The sequence below is a fragment of the Calypte anna genome, chromosome 28 (assembly GCF_003957555.1).
Source record: "Calypte anna isolate BGI_N300 chromosome 28, bCalAnn1_v1.p, whole genome shotgun sequence".
Lineage (NCBI taxonomy): Eukaryota > Metazoa > Chordata > Aves > Apodiformes > Trochilidae > Calypte > Calypte anna.
Genome location: NC_044273.1, coordinates 243,822 through 261,027, shown reverse-complemented (window position 1 = coordinate 261,027; position 17,206 = coordinate 243,822). Strand labels below are relative to the sequence as shown.

Sequence of the window (17,206 nt, the reverse complement as noted above, 5' to 3'; positions counted from 1 at the left end):
CTATCCCTCACTTGGGGGCTGTCAAAGCACAGGGAAAGGCCTTGGGGTGAGGGGGGAGGATGCTCCCACCCTGGGAGCCCCCAGCACACAGCCCGGCCCCTCTTCCCTCTGGGCTCTGTGCAGCCTGGGATTATTCTTTTAATCAGTCTGTATGGGAATTGCTTGCATATAGATTACAGGCGTGGGGCACGTCCTCCAGCAGCGGGAAGCCCTTGGCTCTGCCAGCTCCCAAGCAATCTCCATGTCTCAGAGGAGCTGGGATTAAAAGGGGCACAGGGCCACACGCATTCGTGTTTGTGCGTGTGCACCCACCCACCACCTCCTCTTCCTTCCAGTCCTTTGACCTTTGATTGGGTTTTTTTTGGCTAATTCGCTTGGGTCTCCTCTGCAGCAGCTTCTTGCACCTCCAACCCAGCTGTGTCGAAGGGGGTGGCTCCAGGTGCTCACAGGGACCTGACCCTTCCTCAGGGTCCGTGCAACCAGGGGATCTTTCAGCCTGATCTGGGATGTGCTGGGAGTGGCTCCTTCCGTCTCCCTTTCGCCCTTCCAGGACAGCACCCTGCTCTCCCCTTGCAGTGTCGTTCCCCCCCAAGCACCCTTGGGTGCAGTGAGTGGTGTGGGAAGGTCCTTCCACCCCGGTGGCTGTGGCCTCCCCTCCTAATGCCGTAATCCAGCCCTGATCCGCACCGCCCCTGGGCCACCGCTCCTGCTGACCTTGCAGATGCTGCCCCCAGGCAAGGACCCAGTGGTGACGGGCACCCAGGGGCTGCCCCAGTTGCCCACCCATGGCTTCATTCTTCACAACTGCCCTGAAGAGCTTTCGGAGGGGTGCGGAGGAGTCGCCCAAGGAGCCCCCCAAGGGTCACAAGGAGGCTGCGCTGCCCAACGCCATGGCCCATGAGGAGTTTGAGGAGTACCAGAGGCAGCTGGTGGAGGAGAAGTAAGGTTTTGCCTGAGCTGGGGTCTCACTGGGGTCCCCCATGGACCAGGACCAGCTTCCCCCCTACCATGGGCTTGTCTCCAAGGTGGGACAGGGAGGCATCTGGGGAAGGGACGGGGCAGAGTGGGCACTCTTGGGCACCTCTCCCCACAGCACAAGAGGTGGGTGTTGGCACAGGGCTAGGACAGCAGCTGGGTGCATCATAGGTGACAAGGGGCACCCCTGGGTGGCAGTGCCTGGGAGCAGGGGGCACCTGGTGCCAGACCAGCACCCAGGGAGCCGAGGGGCAGCAGGACTCAGCATGAGTTTGCATTAGGGTCCCACCTCCCTGGATTTGGGTGCTGTGGGGACCTGGCAGCCCAGCTTCTGGGAGCTGAGGTGAGCTGGAGGAGCAAGTTCCTCCAACAAGAACCTTCACTTAGCACCTCTGTTGAGTGCTGGGGCAGGATGTGGCCCCTGCCCCCAGGTCCCCATAGAAACCCTGCTGAGGACCTTTGCATCTCCTTCTCCAACTCCAGACCAGAGCTGACACGGGCACACTGCAGCGGGAGGACAGGGTGATGCTGGGGAGGGTGTAGGGGGGAACTTGTTGAGGTGGGGGTTGACAGTGAAGCACCCACTGCTGCAGGATCGAGCGGGACAAGAACTTTACTCAGAAGAAGGCAGAACGGGCTACAGTGCGGATGCACCTGCGAGACAAGTACCACCTGCCCCAGGTAAGGGGTGGAACCTCAGGGATCTTCCCCCAGCCCTCCTTCCTCCAGGACAGTCCCAGGCTTGGCGACTGCCCAGCTTCCCCTGGGACTGGAAATAATTCCTGAAGAGGGCAGCAAACGGCTGCTGTCTCCATCTGCACCATCCACCTGCCCGAGTGTCTGTCCAGTTGTCCGAATCCAGGACAGTGACAGCACCCCGGGCATCTGCAGTGTCCCCGCAGTGCCCGGCTGCCCCCAGGCTCCTGCTCCTTCCCCGTCCCCCAGCTCTGCCCATACCCCCAGCTCCATCTCCCACTCCACGCAGGATGAGCGGGACGAGGCTCAGCTGCACGTGGCCGGCAGGGCGGTGGAGCTGCCACAGGAGCTGGCGGCCGTAGTGCACAATGAGGAGGAGGAGGATGGTGATGCCGGAGCCTTTGGCTTCCTACCGAAGCTGGAACTGGAGCTGGACCTCCCAGCGCTGCGGGACCGCGCACTGGGCACTGTAGATGAGGTGAAGGAGAAGTGTGCCCTGATGTAGCATCACTGCCCACCCCGCTGGAGGGGGACAGCTAGGGGGATGTGGTTGTTGTGGGTGCCATTACAGGAGACTCCCCCCAAACCATTCCCTGTTGCTTTCCTGGGGCATGTTGGGTGGGTGGTGGGATGCAGGACACCTGGGTCTCCTCCAACTGTGTTTGCCAAGCCCCTGCTCGTAGTGCCCCTGGTGTGAGCCCCCAGACAGGGCAGGTGGTGGCCTCTGATGCTTCATCACCTCCAGGAACCACCCCCAAGGCCTCATGCACTGTTTGGTTCAATAAACGTGACATTGGCCAGCACCAGCCTGGTCTTCCTGCTGTACCCCTTACCTGAACCAGCCCTGTCCTGGGAGGAGGGGGAGGATCGGATGACCCCTCAGCAGGGCTGCCCCACCTGCACCCAAGCCAGCATCCGGACCCTTACACTTGGCCACCGGGTCTGTTCTCCCCAGCTGCAGCAGCCCCCAAGCACAGCTGCACTGCAGAGGCACGCAGGGCCCAGCAGGACCCTTTGTCCGCTCCCCTGGAGGCAACACCGGTGGGAGGTGTGGCAGCATTTCACACATTCCTCCGGCAGCACAGGCAGCCGAGGGGATGCCCCGCTGCCTCTTGCCCCTCCAGGGACTTGCTCCCAGGCGGTCAGCAGCAGCACTGGCTTAAACGCCGTTGTGCCGGAAGGCTGAGGGCTGCTGAGATCACTAATACCTGCCTATTTTAGTGAGGTCTAATCTGCCTGAGTCGCCTGTCCCCGAGGACTAAGCTAGCTGAACCCTCGTAAAATGACTGCCAGCTCCGGCCCCAGCGGCACCTCCCTGCCGGAGCAGGAGCGCCCGGAGTGTCCCGCTGTGTTTGCATGAAAGAAAGGACGCGCTGAGCCGCCTCGGTCCTCCCCACGCTGGGGCCATCTGCTCCGGAAAGGACTGAGGGATGGTCCTGCCCTGGGCTGCCCACGCCCAGGCCTGCAGGGCTGGGAGGAGGTGGTCAGATCCAGTGCAGGTGGGCTGGGAGCTGTGCCACCAAGCTTGTCACTGTCACAAGCGCCACAGGTCTCAGCCACCCCTGGCTGGAGTACCCAGAGCTGCAGGAGGCCCAGCAAGGAGATCTCTGTGTGTACAAGGTGCTGGGTGCCCACTCCAGGGATGTGATCCTCCAGGTACCAGGCAAGGGGCTGGTGACTGCTGTAGCATCCCATGGAGCATGTGCCAAGCACAAGGGCTTGGCATCTGGAAGCCTTGTCAAGTTTGGTGGCCTCATTGAAACTGCCATTCCCTCCATCCCTGCCATTCTTGTCATCTCCACCATCCCTGTCATCCCCACCTTCCCAGCCATCTCCCACCATGTCTTCCATCCCCACTGTTCCTCCTATCTCTGCCATCCCCACCATCCCTGCCATCCAACCGTTCTTGAGCACTCACAAAACCTCCTGTCTGAGCACAAAAATCCACCCCTGTTGAACGGGATGGGGCTGTCTGTGTCCCCACTGGTCCCACAGCCAGGTCCCCAATGGGGTGGCAGCAGCCATGGCACCCAGTGCAGCCCCATTCCTACCCCATGTCCTCACCTTTCCCAGAGCTGGGGTGTGACACCAAGTGCCAGCACTGAGACAGTGGCACCCAGGTCCCCAAGGAGCCTTGTCACAGCTGGCTCCTTCATCTCCTCTTTGCACCACAGTCCCACCCACCCTGACAGGCAACCTGGCTCCCAGTGCTCCCAGTGGGGCTGCATGGGGGCTCCCAGAGCCAACTGGGATTCGGGTCAGGACCCTCTGCCAGGTCTCCTTGGTTAATCATCCTGCCCCCCCCTACCCTTCCCACCCTGCCACCTGCCTCCCTCTCAGCACCCTTTTGGGTCACCCCTGCTGCCTCCCCGCCTGCCCAAGGCCTCTTAATGAACTAAAAAAGTGATAAATCCCCAGCCGAGCTGGTCACGTGATGCTGGTGGCCCCCGGCCGCCCCCCGCCCCGACCCCCGCCTCCGGCCCCACTGCCCCGGTAAGCTGACGCAGCGTCTCTAAGCGTTAGCAGCTTTGCCCACTAATAGGATTAGGGAGGTTTAAAACTGTCATTTGAGTGAACTAAACCCCCTGATACTCTGCATTGCACCTTCTTAACCAATTTGCCTTCAATTAGGGTAATTGGGAAACTAGCAAAGAAGTATAGCATTAATATTTTAAAGTGATGAAGTGATTACAGGCCTTGGACGAGGAAGCAAATCAATTTGCTATCTGCTCCTAAAAGGCAATTATAATTATTTGGCAAATAAGCCTGCTGACCCCCCCGCCCCTCCCAGGCGAGCCAACACCTTAAGGCAGTCAGCGGGCTCTGGGCACGCCACCGGCAATGCCAGAGCCAGGCAGCCCTTGCTCCTAACCACAGCCCTGGCACCTTGGCACTAGGGGTTCCATCCCCCCTAGCACCCTCTGTGTCCCCCAGGGATGAGGAGCCCCGGGAGATGCTGCCAAGGGCCACCCAAGCAGTGAGGCCACCCAAATCCTGTGCCTGCTGCAGTAGTCAGCATGGGCAGGAGTGAAACGGGCAGGTTCAGGTGCCCGTTTGCATCCCCAGCCCCACATGCTGTCTCTGCACCCAGGGATGTCCCTGAATCCCCCCTGAAGGGACTTGGCACACCCATGCTGTGGGGTGCTAGCAGTGCTGTATGGCCTTGGCGTGTCACCCCCTCCCCAGAAGTTGCACCGCCCCCAGGGGCATGTCACATCATCCCTGGTGTGAGCACAGCTTGTCCCTGGGTGATGGCATGCTGTCCCCCGGGGGGTGGCATTCCATCCCCGAGACAGTGTCACACTGTCCCCAGAACAACATCAGCAGGGAGGGACCCAAACCAGGCTGCAGAGTTGGCTTGGAGGTCCTACAGCAGCAGCTCTGGGGGGAGAGCACAGACCCACATGGGACCAGCAGCCACACGGCACGATTGGGATGGTCCCAAAACCTCAGTGACATTTGCCATCCAAAAGGGGAACTGTGGTGAGGGGAGGAAGGGAGTGGGAGGAAGCCAAGGTGGTGACAGGGGCTCCAGCAGTCGCAGGGTGCAGGAAGTGGCTTTTGGGTGAAAGTAAAAGTTAGCAAGGAAAGAAAAGGGCAAACCCCCCACAGTGTGACTGGGGGGAATCTGGGCACCCAGAGCACCCCAGGACTTCCACCGTGATGTTCCTGTGGTTCCCTAGGCCAGGGCTCCCAGGGCAGAAGTGGAAGGGGGAAGGAGAGGAATGGCAATCCTGCCCCCCAGGTCTGCTGCCCCACAGCTCCACAGCCAGGACCCACGGGCAGCCCCCAGGGATGGTCCCCCTGGCTGGACCCCACAGCTGGTCTCCACAGGGAGGAGGACCCATGACTGGTCCTTATGCCCAGACCCATGTCCAGGAATTCTCCCCACGTCTGATCTGATGGGGGGTGCCCAGTGCCTTCCCCATGGCTGCTCCACACTTCTGCTCTGTGTCCCCCTGCCTGGTCCCTACCCCTGATCCCCATGGGTGTTCCCCAGCAAGGTGTCCATACCAGGTCCCCAGGGCTGTTTAGAGTGCCTGATCCTCATGGCTGATCCCTCCATCCAGTCCTCACACCTGGTCCCCACACCCAGACCTCACAGCAGGTCCCCAGACCCCCTGCCCAGTCCCCATGCTTGCTCTTCACAGATGGACCCCATGGCTGGTCCCTACCCTTGTCCCCACTCCCCGTGCCCCTCACTGGCTGTCACACTTGTCCCCACACCCTGTCCCCATCCCTGGACTCTGCAGGCAGCATCACCAGGAGCCTGTAGAGCCACACACACCATCCCTGGGGCCACCTCCAGGCTCCCCATCCCCATCTGGGGGGATGACATCCACCCCTGCAGCATATCCATCCTGCCCAGGCTTGGGGTGCCCACCCCAGGACCCCATCCCCGGGGCAGAGCCTCTGCAGCCTAAGGAAATCCTCCCCCCTCCCCCTGCATCTCCCCAGCCTTTCTTCTCCGCTCCCCCTGTTTCTAATTCTTTTTCCTCACCCGTAATGAGGGGATTACAAGGCAAACTCCAGCAGGACGCCTTTGTGGGGAGACAATCTGAGTGGGGAAGGCAGTTCGGGGCTTTGTCCGCCGCCGCCCCCCCGGACCCGTGCTGGGGGGACATTTAGAGCAATTACTTGTCCAGAAAGTAACTGTCAATCATTCTTAAAGGGGAAGGCCTCCAATTAATAACCTCGTCTTAATCCTTTGGACTCATTTCCAATCTGCGGGGCCTTGGTGACATCTGCAACACTAAATAAAGATTCTCCCGAGCCTTAGCACGGCGATTCTGTGACAAATAAGAAGACTAGAGGCAACTTTGGCTGCCAAAGCTGCGAGATTGGTGAGGTTGAGCCGCTTGTTTGGTTCCCAGGAGGGACCGGCAAAGTTAAATACTCCTGGAAAAGCTGAGTTGGGCCCAGCAGGTAACAACGTTTTATTCTGATTCGGGAGGAAGAGCTGGGGGGAAGATGCTGAAAAAGGGAAGGGGTGTCCCTGGTGTGCACCTGGGGCTGGCACCCTTCCTTGGGGCTGGAGGACTGGGTGCCTGTCAGGATCACTGGTACCCATTTACAGTGGGGCTGAAGGGTTGGAGTCACCCATGCTCCCACCGCCCACCTCAGGCAGCCCACCCCAGGCTGCCGCAGCCCAGGAGCCACATCCTGGCACCCAGATGGGCTTTGGAAGGCAAAAAAATGGGACCCAGAAAAAGCCAGGGCTGTCCCTTGGCTGTCCCCCTGCATCCTCACTCATGCTCTGTTGCTTTCTGGCACCAGAGAAGTGATTTCCCACCCCTACCCCCAGCACAGAGCTGGACATGAGTTCTGTTGCCTTTTTGGGTGTCTTCAATGACATGCACCCCACCCACCCAGAGAGGGGCTGGCATCCCCCACAGGCAATCCACAGGCTGGGGAGTTGTGTGTCAGGGTTGGGGGAACCCTCCTGAGGTTTCAGTCCAGCAGTTTTAAAGCTTAAGGGCTTAAACCCAAAAATTGCTGCTGGGATGACAGCGGCCACAGGAGGATGCCGGAGAGGAGCAGGGAAGTGGGTCCCCCCCTGCACCCCCTTAGTGCTGCCCAGTTTTAGGGCAGGGGGTGCCCCCCTGCCCCCTCAGTGCTGTTTGGACCTGGGCAGGGTTCCCAAAATGCAGAAGCACAGGCTCAGGGCTCCACAGGGTCTGCCCTGGAGGACAGGGACTATCAGGTGGCTGGTGCTGATGTCCCCAGCCCAACCCTGCTGGGGTCCCCCCCATACATGTTCCCCCAGGGACAGTCATGACCCTGGCCAGGCCACGGTGGAGTAGGGTGGGGGCCTGATCCTTGCACCCCCTCCTGCTGCCGAATGGTTCCTGGTTATTTTGCTGTTCCTGCCCCACGCTCTGGTTTCCTCCCCAGGGGGTTTTACCCTCCTTTGCTGTCTGATGGGATCACAGGAGGGGTAGTGGGCGACTGGGGCTTTCCCAGCCCTGGCCCTGACCTCCATCACTGCACCTTGCCCCTGTTCCCCACCCCTGCCCCACCTTTTCTCTCCTCCTGTTTGCCCCATCTCATCCCCAGCCCCCCCAGTTCCCACCGCACCCACTTCCATCCCCGCAGCCCTTCACCCTCCCCAGGTCCCCGCTGCTCCATAGGGCCTGGACAAGACAGGGCAGCAAAGGGGCTCTGTTGGGGTGCTGCGTCCCCCAGGGGTCTGTGCCCCAGGTGGGGGCTCTGGGTGCTCCAGGTGCTCACCCCCCTCTCCCTTCTTCTTGTAGGTGCAGAACTGCGCAAATGAGAAGCGGGTGAGTGAGAGCGGGAGGACAGGGGGAACCCCATCCCCTCCCCATAACTCCAGGAGGTGCCACGAAACTCACATGGTGACAACGGGGCCCCTGCTCCTCCCAGCACCCCCCACCCTTGGGGCAGTACCCAGCCCCCCCCTCCGTAAAGCCCCCTCCCCACACATCCCAAGCTGCAGCCCCATCCCTGGCAGCAGAGCCCAAGCCCCCAGGGGGACAGAGCACCCCAGGACAGGACACAGGCACCCAGGGAGACCAGCAGCAACCAGCACCACACACACTGCACAGGCACAGCACACACTGCACACAGCCCTGTGCATGCACTGCGCCCACTGTGTGTGCAACACACCCTGCAAACAGCCTGCGCTGCACATGCTGTACATTAAGACACTGCACATGCTGCACGCCTGCACTGCCCTGCACTGCAAGGCCTGTTCACTGCACACACTGGGAGCACTCCGCGGGAGACTACTGCATGCACTGCACAGACACTGCACACACAGTGCTGGCACTGCATCCCCCCAGCTGCTGTGCACAGACTTGTGCTGTGCCTACACACCCTACACTCCTTGCAAACCTTCTGTGACCTGTGCATGCTGCACACACACTGCACACTGCAAACATTGCACTGCACACACTGCACACGTGGGACACAGCACACCGCCCCTGCACACCCCCCCCACCTCCTCTGCACACACTTCATGCGTCCCCCCGTGCCACACCACGACATGCACATCCTTGTGCCCACACAGACACATGCTGCACACACCAGTGCTGCCCCACTGTGTGCAGTCCCCTCTATACAGAACCTGAGCATCACCCACCCCCTGCCCCCCTTGGGACCCCTGGTTATTCCCTCCCAAAGTTAACCAATAATCCTTTTCCCACCCTGCACCCAATCCCAGCCTACATTGGCTGGATTTTTGCTGGTGGCACCAGGTGGCACCTTTCCTGCTGCAGAAGTGACCCAGGATTGTGCTTTTTGCTCCCATTCCATGTTTTCCCACATCCTTGTTGTAGAAAGGGGCCCTTAATCCCCAACAAACAATGCAGGAAGATTTCAGATGCCAGATAAAAAGCTTAAAGATGAAATGTTGCAAGGGTTGAAAGCACCTCTGAGCACGCAGAGAAAAGGTTATTAGCCAGGGGGTGGCACCAGGTCACACCTGGGGACCAACATTGGGTCCTTCAGCAGCTCAGGACTTGCAGACACTGGGGAAGAGGAGCTGAAGCTGGAGCTGGGCTGGAGGTGGAACTGAGCTGGATGGAGGGAGCTCTCCTGGCCTGATCCCCTTGGTGCTAGCCCCGTCAGCCCCCGGCCACGGCCCTGGGATAATGCAGGAGAGAGGATTACACCTTTGCATAACCTGTTTCTGGGGCCACCCTGTCCTCCCATCCATTGTCCATCCATCCCTGGCCAGGGATCACAGGGGGTTCTGGTGTTCTCCCCCACAGCTGATCCCCATGGTCCCCACGCAGGTGCCAACATGTTCCTGAATAAGTGCGAGGGGAACCTGGGGGAGCTGCGGAAGCTGGGGGACAGCGAGGACACCCCGGTGGCCACCCCCGAGGAGGAGCAGCCCAAGAAGAAGCACCGGAGGAACCGCACCACCTTCACCACCTACCAACTGCACGAGCTGGAGCGAGCCTTCGAGAAGTCCCACTACCCTGATGTCTACAGCCGTGAGGAGCTGGCCATGAAGGTCAACCTGCCGGAGGTCCGCGTGCAGGTAGGGAGTATGCCCAGTGGCACCAGCACCCTGGACTTGTCCCTTGGGTGGTGGCAGAGGGAACACACTGGGGCCGAAGAGTAAATATTGGAGAGCTTTTCAACTGCTCCCAGCTCCACTGCCACCGCCTCGCACCGTGCCTCGGTTCCCACACAGCCCAAGGCCAGAACAGCATCTCCACAGAAGCAGCTGTTCCTGTGAAAAACAGGGAGGGGATTTAATGGCTGAGCCTTGCTCCCCCTGAGGTTCCAGTCCACATGCTCTGTTTGGGCATGGAGATGTTTTTTAGAGATACTTCTTTTTCCCTGCTGCTGATCGCTGTTCCCATCCCTTCAGCTGATCCCATGGGAAAGCAGCCAAACTTCAGCCACTCGTGACCATTTCCAATGCTTCAGGGCCAGGAAAGCACAAGATCCTCATGGATTTGGGGGTTTTATGCATGCTAGAGCAGGGCAGTTCCAGGGGCGTGGTGGGGCTGGAAGGGTTAATCTCAATGGAATCTTCATATACTGATGCTGACCATTACATTTTCACAGACTCATAGAATGGTTTTGGTTGGAGAAGACCAAGTCAAGTCCAACCATTACCCCAGCACTGCCAAGGCCATCACTAACCCATGACCCTCAGCGGCTTGGAAACCCCTCCAGGGACGGGGACTCCAGCCCTGCCCTGGGCAGCCTGGGCCAGGCCCTGACAACCCTTTCCAGGCAGAAATTGTTCCCCAGCTCCAACAGAAACCTTCCCTGGTGCCGTTTCCTCTTGTCCCATCCCTTGTTCCTTGGGAGCGGGGCCCAACCCCCCCTGGCTCCAACCTCCTCTCAGGGGGTTGCAGAGAGCCACAAGGTCTCCCCTCAGCCTCCTCTGCTCCAGGATCAACACCCCCAGGGCCCTCAGCTGCTCCTGGGCAGACTTCTGCTCCAGACCCTTCCCCAGCTCAGTTGCCCTTCTCTGGACACAAAGTTTGCACCAGTATAGCTTAGTGTCCACCAGTGACTGTGACCATCCTAAGGAGGACATCCTCTTCTCAGCCCAGCAGCTCATCTTTACTCCTCCTTTGCATCCCCTGCTGCTGGGGGCTCTGGGGACACAGGGACCAATGAGATGTCACCACTGGCCTTGGATTGAAAGTCCCTCTTGCTTCTGCTGGCTTTTGGTGCAACCACAGCAATTTGGCTTTTAAAGGCTTTACCCAGGGGCTTTTGGAGACCAGATAACATAATACTGAGGCTGTATGGGTGCTGGCAGGTCTAGGGTGTGTCTTCCCATCAAGTATCAGGTGTTTGCAAGTGCACTGAGGCTGGGTGATGACACTTTCCATGCCTTCAGAGACGCCCTCGAGGTCTGAGGTTTGCAGGAGAGATTTGACAAAGGCGTACAATGTGTCAGGGACTGCTGGAGCCCTGTAAGGCACCTCTCATGGGACATGAGACACAGGGCATCCCACACAGGATGGGACACTCCATTTGGCATATTCCCCCTGAAGCACCCTGTGTGGTGATGAGGCATCCTTACAGGGCACAGCACAATGGGGACCCTGCATGGGGCACAGCATGTGGGCCATGCTGAGAGGGACAGGCTGGGCACAGTGGGGCTCACCCTGGCTCTCCCTTCACAGGTCTGGTTCCAGAACCGACGAGCTAAGTGGAGGCGGCAGGAGAAGATGGAAGCCAGCTCCATGAAGCTCCACGACACCCCCGTGCTCTCTTTCAACCGGCCCCCCATGACACCCAACGTGGGCCCCATGAGCAACTCCCTCCCGCTTGACCCGTGGCTGACGTCCCCCATCTCCGGTGCCACCACGGTCCACAGCATCCCTGGCTTCATGGGAGCCCCCCAGGCCCTGCAGCCCCCCTATGGTGGGCACTCCTTCCTCAACACTCCTCCACCAATGGGGCAGGGCATGCAGCCCATGGCCCCCGCACCCTACCAGTGTGGCACCACCTTTGTGGACAAGTATCCACTGGAGGAGGTGGACCAGAGGAGCTCCAGCATTGCCTCCCTCCGCATGAAGGCCAAGGAGCACATTCAGACCATCGACAAGACCTGGCAGCCCATTTGATGAACATCCCCCTCTGGCCCCGCTGGTCCCTGACTCTTGCCCCAGCATTGGCCCCGGGGCAGGTGAGGGGGTGATAGGTGGGATGCTCAGCAGGACCAAAGCTGGTGTGGGTCAGGGATGCTGGGCTGCATCTTCCCCCCATCAGGTGGCAGAGGAGTGAGCCAGGGTGCTGGTGAGACCCCATCGCCGGGGGGCACCCTGGCAGCCACCCACGGCCCCTCTGCCCTACTGAGGTATCATCCAAGGCTCAGGCATCTGTCTGTGCCATGGGGCCACCCACCACCCCTGGTCAGACACCTCCTTTCCCCATACCCCTTCCTATGGATTTTTGTTGGTTTTGGTTTTTTTTTTTAATGTTGCAGATTTACACAAAACTAAACAGGAAAGCTCTAGTTTTGTAGGGAGCACTCTGGGGGATTTTTGAGCTGCGTCGGGGCGCGTCGCCGGTTGTGCCGGTGGATGCGTCAGTGCGGAGAAGCCACCTGTACCGTGAGTAAAGAGATGAGCTGAACGGCTGCTGCCTGTTGGCATCGGGCCCTGCTGGGCCCTGCCTGCCATGCTGCTGCTCAGTGGAGCCGCTCGGTTGCATGCTGGGGCTGCAGAGCCTCTCCTGGGAAGGATTTTTCTGGGGCAGTGCAGGAGCGTTGTCCTCTTGCCCGGCTCCCTGGGGCTGTTGCGTGCGGGCGGTGTTGGATCCAGGCAGGGGTGACCCATGTGTCTCCAGCTGCGGGCTGGGAATGGCTTTGTGCCACACCTTGTCCTCGGCGTGGGTGGCTCAGCGAGGGGCATCTGCTCAGCCACCCCTCGGGGGCTGTGCCTTACACCCCCCCTGCCCTAATTGCTCCCCAGCAGTGCTCGCCTGGCCACATGTTGTCAGCACAAAGCTGCCAGTGGGAGGGTGGGCGGCAGTGGGACCCCCGTGGCCCCCGGGAGGGATTGAGAATAGGAGAGGCTGGTGGGGAGCCCAGGGGCAGAGGAGGGATGCCAAGGCCACTGCAGCCATTGCTGTTAGGTCCTGCCAGGTGGGAGCAGAGTGGTGGTCACAAAAGGTCACATCCCTGGGTTCCCAGCATGGCCCTGCAGCCCCAGGGGACTCCATCCTTCCCGCCTACCAGGACTCGGGATGCAGCCAGCAGCACCTTGATGGTGGCAGAGTCAGCACAGGCCTAGCTGAGGTGGTGGAGCCTGCGGTGGCTTTGAGGTGCTGGAGCACAGCCAAGATGGGGAGAGAGAGGGTTCATCCCTGGGTCAGCAGGTACCCTGGGACCCTGGAGTGTCCCGGAGTGCTCTGGGTCCCTGGGGTGACCCAGCCTCTGGGTTGCCCTGTGTCATTGAGGAAGTGAGGAGAACACTGACTCTCCCCCCACCAAAAGGAGATGTTTCCCCAGAATATTTTCCCCCTTTGGACCCAACAACTGTCACAAACTGGGGCTCTGCCCACCATGTGCCTGCAGGGGCCAGACCCCGCTCAGCACCGGCACATCCAGACATTGCCCCCACTCGGGGGGGCTCTCACCCCAATCCAGCAGCTCCAGGACTGGACACTGACGTCCTCCCAGCCCTGGGGTCAGGCAGGACTGGCCAGGCTGCCACCAGGCACTGACCCCAGCAAGACCCTTCTCCTTGTCCCTCGTTCCCCGGCTGCTGCTGCTGCTCGTCTGCTTCGTTAGTGACAATTAAACCTTTAACAACCCATTAAACGCATAATCGATGCTCCCCAGGCTCCCCAGCCTGGCTAATGGGCCGGGGTTGAGGTGAGGCGGCCCCGGCTGAGGCCTTCTCGGGCGGGGAAATAATGAAGCAAAGGCCGCGGAAGTAATGGGGTTTGATCCAGGGGACGGGACACGCTCAATGGGAGCTGCGCTTTTCACATGACATAATGGCCAAGGCTGGCGCCAGCCCGGGGCACCCCTCGGCCTCCCGAGCACCAACAAAGGCCGACTGGCGTGGAGAGCGGGGGGCTCGGCACCCCCTGGTCCCTTTGGTCAGAGCCTAATTGGGATGAGGATGCTCCCTCCCTCCCCTCCGATCCTGCAACCGCCGCCTGAAATCAAGGGCACGGAGAGGCTGTAGGAGGAGGATGCATCTCCCCTGCTGCCTGGGTTTGGGGGGGTTATGTGAGTTATTTAAACGAGCTAATTTGCATGGGCATCCCCGGAGTGGTGGCCGGGGATGTTGGGGTACCCTCACGGCAGGGATCTGTTGGCCCTTCCAACCTGTGGGTGCCACAGTGCCTCACGGCACTTCATGCAGAAACAGGCAACGTTTCTGGCCCCCAAAAAATGCAATTTAAACACAGGACTGCAAAGCCATGTGTCTGTCCTTCTTTAGTGGGGCTTTTCCCCCCCTGGTCCTGGTTGGGACCCAGTGGACCATGCCCTGCCTCATTTGCAGGCATCTGCAAATGGGGACATGCTGTGAGAAACCCAAGGAAAAAGGCATTTTTTCCCCGCTAAATAACAATTCTATACTGAAATCATTTGCTGCCCAAGTGGGCCAGCACAGCCCCATGCCTGGGGTTGTACTGGGAGGACTGGATGCTACTAGGACATGCTTAATGAACAAGGTGTTTCTCCCAGCCCCTCACAGCAGAGCAGAAGCCCTCAGGCTCTCCCCCCGCCCACCCCTTCTAATCCTCTCCTGTGGGATTTGCCCCTTAATCTGCTTATTTCTCTCTATTTCTCCTCGGCCTGAAGAAGCCCAACCCTGCCCCACTGCAACACCTTGTGCCACCTGAGCTGTGGGGTACAGGGCTGTCCTGGCATACGTGGCTGGCACTCAGCTGGGATGTGGGACTGGCAGCGCCCAGGGACACAGGGCATCCTGACAGTGTCCTGACATGTGGCACTGGTACCATCCCTCCTCTCTGGGGAGGTTCCTGCTGGGATCTGGCCAGGAATGACACATTCCCCCTCCATGCCTGGAGGACAAGAATGTGACAGAGGCACAGGAGGACCCACTCACCCCCTGATCACCTTGGATGAGGAGCAAGGGACACGCTAGTTTGGCCCCAGGACAGGGATGTGGGTGGGACATTGGAAAGAGGGGATATTCCCTGTCACCTTCCCTGTCCCTTTAGGGGACATGAAGAATAGGGCCCATCTTAGATGGCTGAGCCCATGGACACCTCTCCTTCTGGCAGAGACCCCGGGGACAGGCAGTAGCTCCCTCAACATCACATGGCCACCAGGCAGTGGCTCTGGAGCCAGGATGAACCTTGCCAGGTCACCAGCAGGAGACCTGCAGGTTTTAGGGGAGTGGAAATGGGGGTCTTGGGGCTGGGACCTGCCTCAGCTCCCCTTGTCCCCAGGAAAGGCTCTGGCAGTGAGGGAAGCATGGCAGGAATCACTCTGGGCAAGGGCTGCACCTGGGGATGGGTTCTCTCCTCCCCCTGGGTCCCACTCCACTGACACTCCCGGGTGCAATGCTCACCAGATCCGGGGGGCTCCAAGATGGAGGGCAGGGACTTGGGTGACCCTCTGCTCACTTGCTGCTGGTTCGGGGGGGTCTGGACTCATTAGGGGGTGGCAAGCTGCAGGACAGGCACAGTGGGTACAGCCCAGCATGAGCCCCATCAGCTCCTGGGTGTGTGCAGGTTTAGATTGGAGTTTGGGAACAATTTCTCCACTTACAATGGGTTGTCAGGCCCTGTCCCAGGCTGCCCATGGAAGTGGTGGAGTCCCATCCCTGGAGAGATTTCAAAGCCATGAAAATGTGGTGCCAGGGGACATGAGTTGGTAGTGCCCTTGGCAGTACTGGATTAACAATTGGACTCAGTGACTGAAAAGTCTTTTCCAACCAATTCTATAATTTACCATGCAGCCCAGGAAAGCTGGGATCCTGGCATCCCAGCAGCTGCCACTCCCCTGCTACTGGAGGAGGAACTAAAAGCATAGGGGTGATACTGCAAGGGGCCACATGCACGCCCTCACTTCACCCACTGCCCCCATGGCACCGCCAGAGCCTGGCCCCAACCTCCCACCCCCAGGCTCAGGCTGCTTGGTCCCCAGAGACCCCCAGGGGACACAGTGAAGTCATCCCTCACTCCAAACCCACCACACTCCCCTGTGGGTCCTCAAGCCTCAGCCATTGCAGTGTAGAGCAGAGAGTAGAAACCATTTGTGGTGCAGGCTCCCTCCACGAGGAAAAATCTGAGCTTCTCTTTTACCATATACATCAAGAATTTGTGGCCTGTGCTGCTTCAGTGTCTCACCAGCCCCCAACAGGAGGGGAGACCCACATCAAGCCTGCCAAGGGCCTGGACTTGCCACAGCCTCCATAACAGCTATCAGCCTCACCAGAGATTTATTACTTGTTTATAGCAAGAAGAAGAGACTGGAAGCCCAGAGCTTGTCCCAGTGTCACCCACACTGGCACTCAGGGTGGCCCCAACACCCCAAGTTCTGCAGCACCTACATCTTCCTGCCCTTCTTCAGCCTGTTGCGGTGCCAGGTGTTGTACTTCCGCAGGCGTCTCCAGTACTCGATGGAGTCAGGGTCCAGTTCCTCCAGCTTCTTAGGGGGCCCAAGGCGTATGTTAAAGAGCCTGGGGACAAAGGCAAAGGATGTGAGGCTGCAACAGGGAGAACAAAGGGACAAGCACAGGACAGAGAAATGGAATTGTGTGATCAAAATGTGCAGATCCCTCAACTGCCACATTCACGGTGCAGCCTGTCCTCCTCCCCTGGCCCTCAGGGAAGGTCTCTGGGCTGCAGAGTGGCATTTTTCCTCCTCACAGAACAGTTCCCGTTCTCTCCTACAGCAGACTGTTCTCCAGAACAGTATCTTCTGTCCCCACCTTCTGTCCATACCAAGGAGAGCTGGGCACCACCTACCAGTCCGGGTACTCTGAGTCCTCCTTCAGGACCACCTCTGGGCCATCCTTGAAGTAGTTGACCCCCATGGCATGGGTGGCAAGCATGACAGGGTCTGTGCACACCTCTGGCCCCTTCAGCTCCTCCTTCGACACGCTCTTGCCCTTGGACTTCATGGCTGAGGAAACAGCATACGGTAAAGACGGGGGATGTGACAAGGGGAGACAGTGGCAGGCAGGGGACGGGACAGGGGTTCAGTCCGGACAGGGGACAGGAACGCGGCCACGGCGCAGTGAGGCAGCCCTGGGGATGGGGAAGAGGACGAGGGGCAGAGGGCAGCCCAGGGGGCGAGGTCCCGGGAGAAAGGGACAAAGCTGTCACCAAGGAGAGCACGGGGACAAGGCCGGGGACAGTGGGACAGGGACGAGGGCGCGGGTGAGAGCCGCGGGACCGGCCTCGGGGCACCGGCGGGGGTCGGGGCCGAGGCTCACCCGGCTTCTTGGCATAGCCGCGGGACGGGACTGGCATGGCCGCTCCCAGCGCCCGCAGAAGCACCCGAGCGGCCATGCTGAACCGCCGGCGAGCCGGGAAGGGCTCGGACCGCGCATGGGCGGTGGCACCGCCCGGAAGCGGCACCGGGTCCGTTCCGTATCGT

At 60.0% G+C, this 17,206-nt stretch overlaps 3 protein-coding genes across 4 annotated transcripts; 2 read left to right on the top strand and 1 right to left on the bottom strand.

The window, feature by feature from the left end:
• The first annotated feature begins 589 nt into the window (after positions 1 to 589).
• Positions 590 to 2,176, top strand: LOC103532642 (complexin-3-like). Its single transcript, XM_008498428.2, has 3 exons — positions 590 to 940; positions 1,569 to 1,656; positions 1,961 to 2,176. The coding sequence occupies exons 1-3, from the start codon at positions 786 to 788 to the stop codon at positions 2,174 to 2,176; spliced, it is 459 nt and encodes a 152-aa protein (XP_008496650.1). The 5' UTR covers positions 590 to 785.
• Positions 2,177 to 6,417: 4,241 nt separating this feature from the next.
• Positions 6,418 to 11,836, top strand: RAX2 (retina and anterior neural fold homeobox 2). Of its 2 annotated transcripts, XM_008498396.1 has the most exons (4): positions 6,418 to 6,597; positions 7,926 to 7,952; positions 9,429 to 9,679; positions 11,295 to 11,769. In XM_008498396.1, the coding sequence occupies exons 3-4, from the start codon at positions 9,437 to 9,439 to the stop codon at positions 11,736 to 11,738; spliced, it is 687 nt and encodes a 228-aa protein (XP_008496618.1). In that variant the 5' UTR covers positions 6,418 to 6,597; positions 7,926 to 7,952; positions 9,429 to 9,436; the 3' UTR covers positions 11,739 to 11,769. The 2 variants fall into 2 exon arrangements, with proteins under 2 accessions (XP_008496618.1, XP_030322327.1); XM_030466467.1 differs by lacking the exon at positions 6,418 to 6,597 and having other exon boundaries at positions 7,919 to 7,952; positions 11,295 to 11,836.
• Positions 11,837 to 16,024: 4,188 nt separating this feature from the next.
• On the bottom strand, positions 16,025 to 17,153 carry MRPL54 (mitochondrial ribosomal protein L54). Its single transcript, XM_030466373.1, has 3 exons — positions 17,043 to 17,153; positions 16,573 to 16,729; positions 16,025 to 16,283 (listed from the first exon to the last, which is right to left on the bottom strand). The coding sequence occupies exons 1-3, from the start codon at positions 17,116 to 17,118 to the stop codon at positions 16,151 to 16,153; spliced, it is 366 nt and encodes a 121-aa protein (XP_030322233.1). The 5' UTR covers positions 17,119 to 17,153; the 3' UTR covers positions 16,025 to 16,150.
• Positions 17,154 to 17,206: the final 53 nt, after the last annotated feature.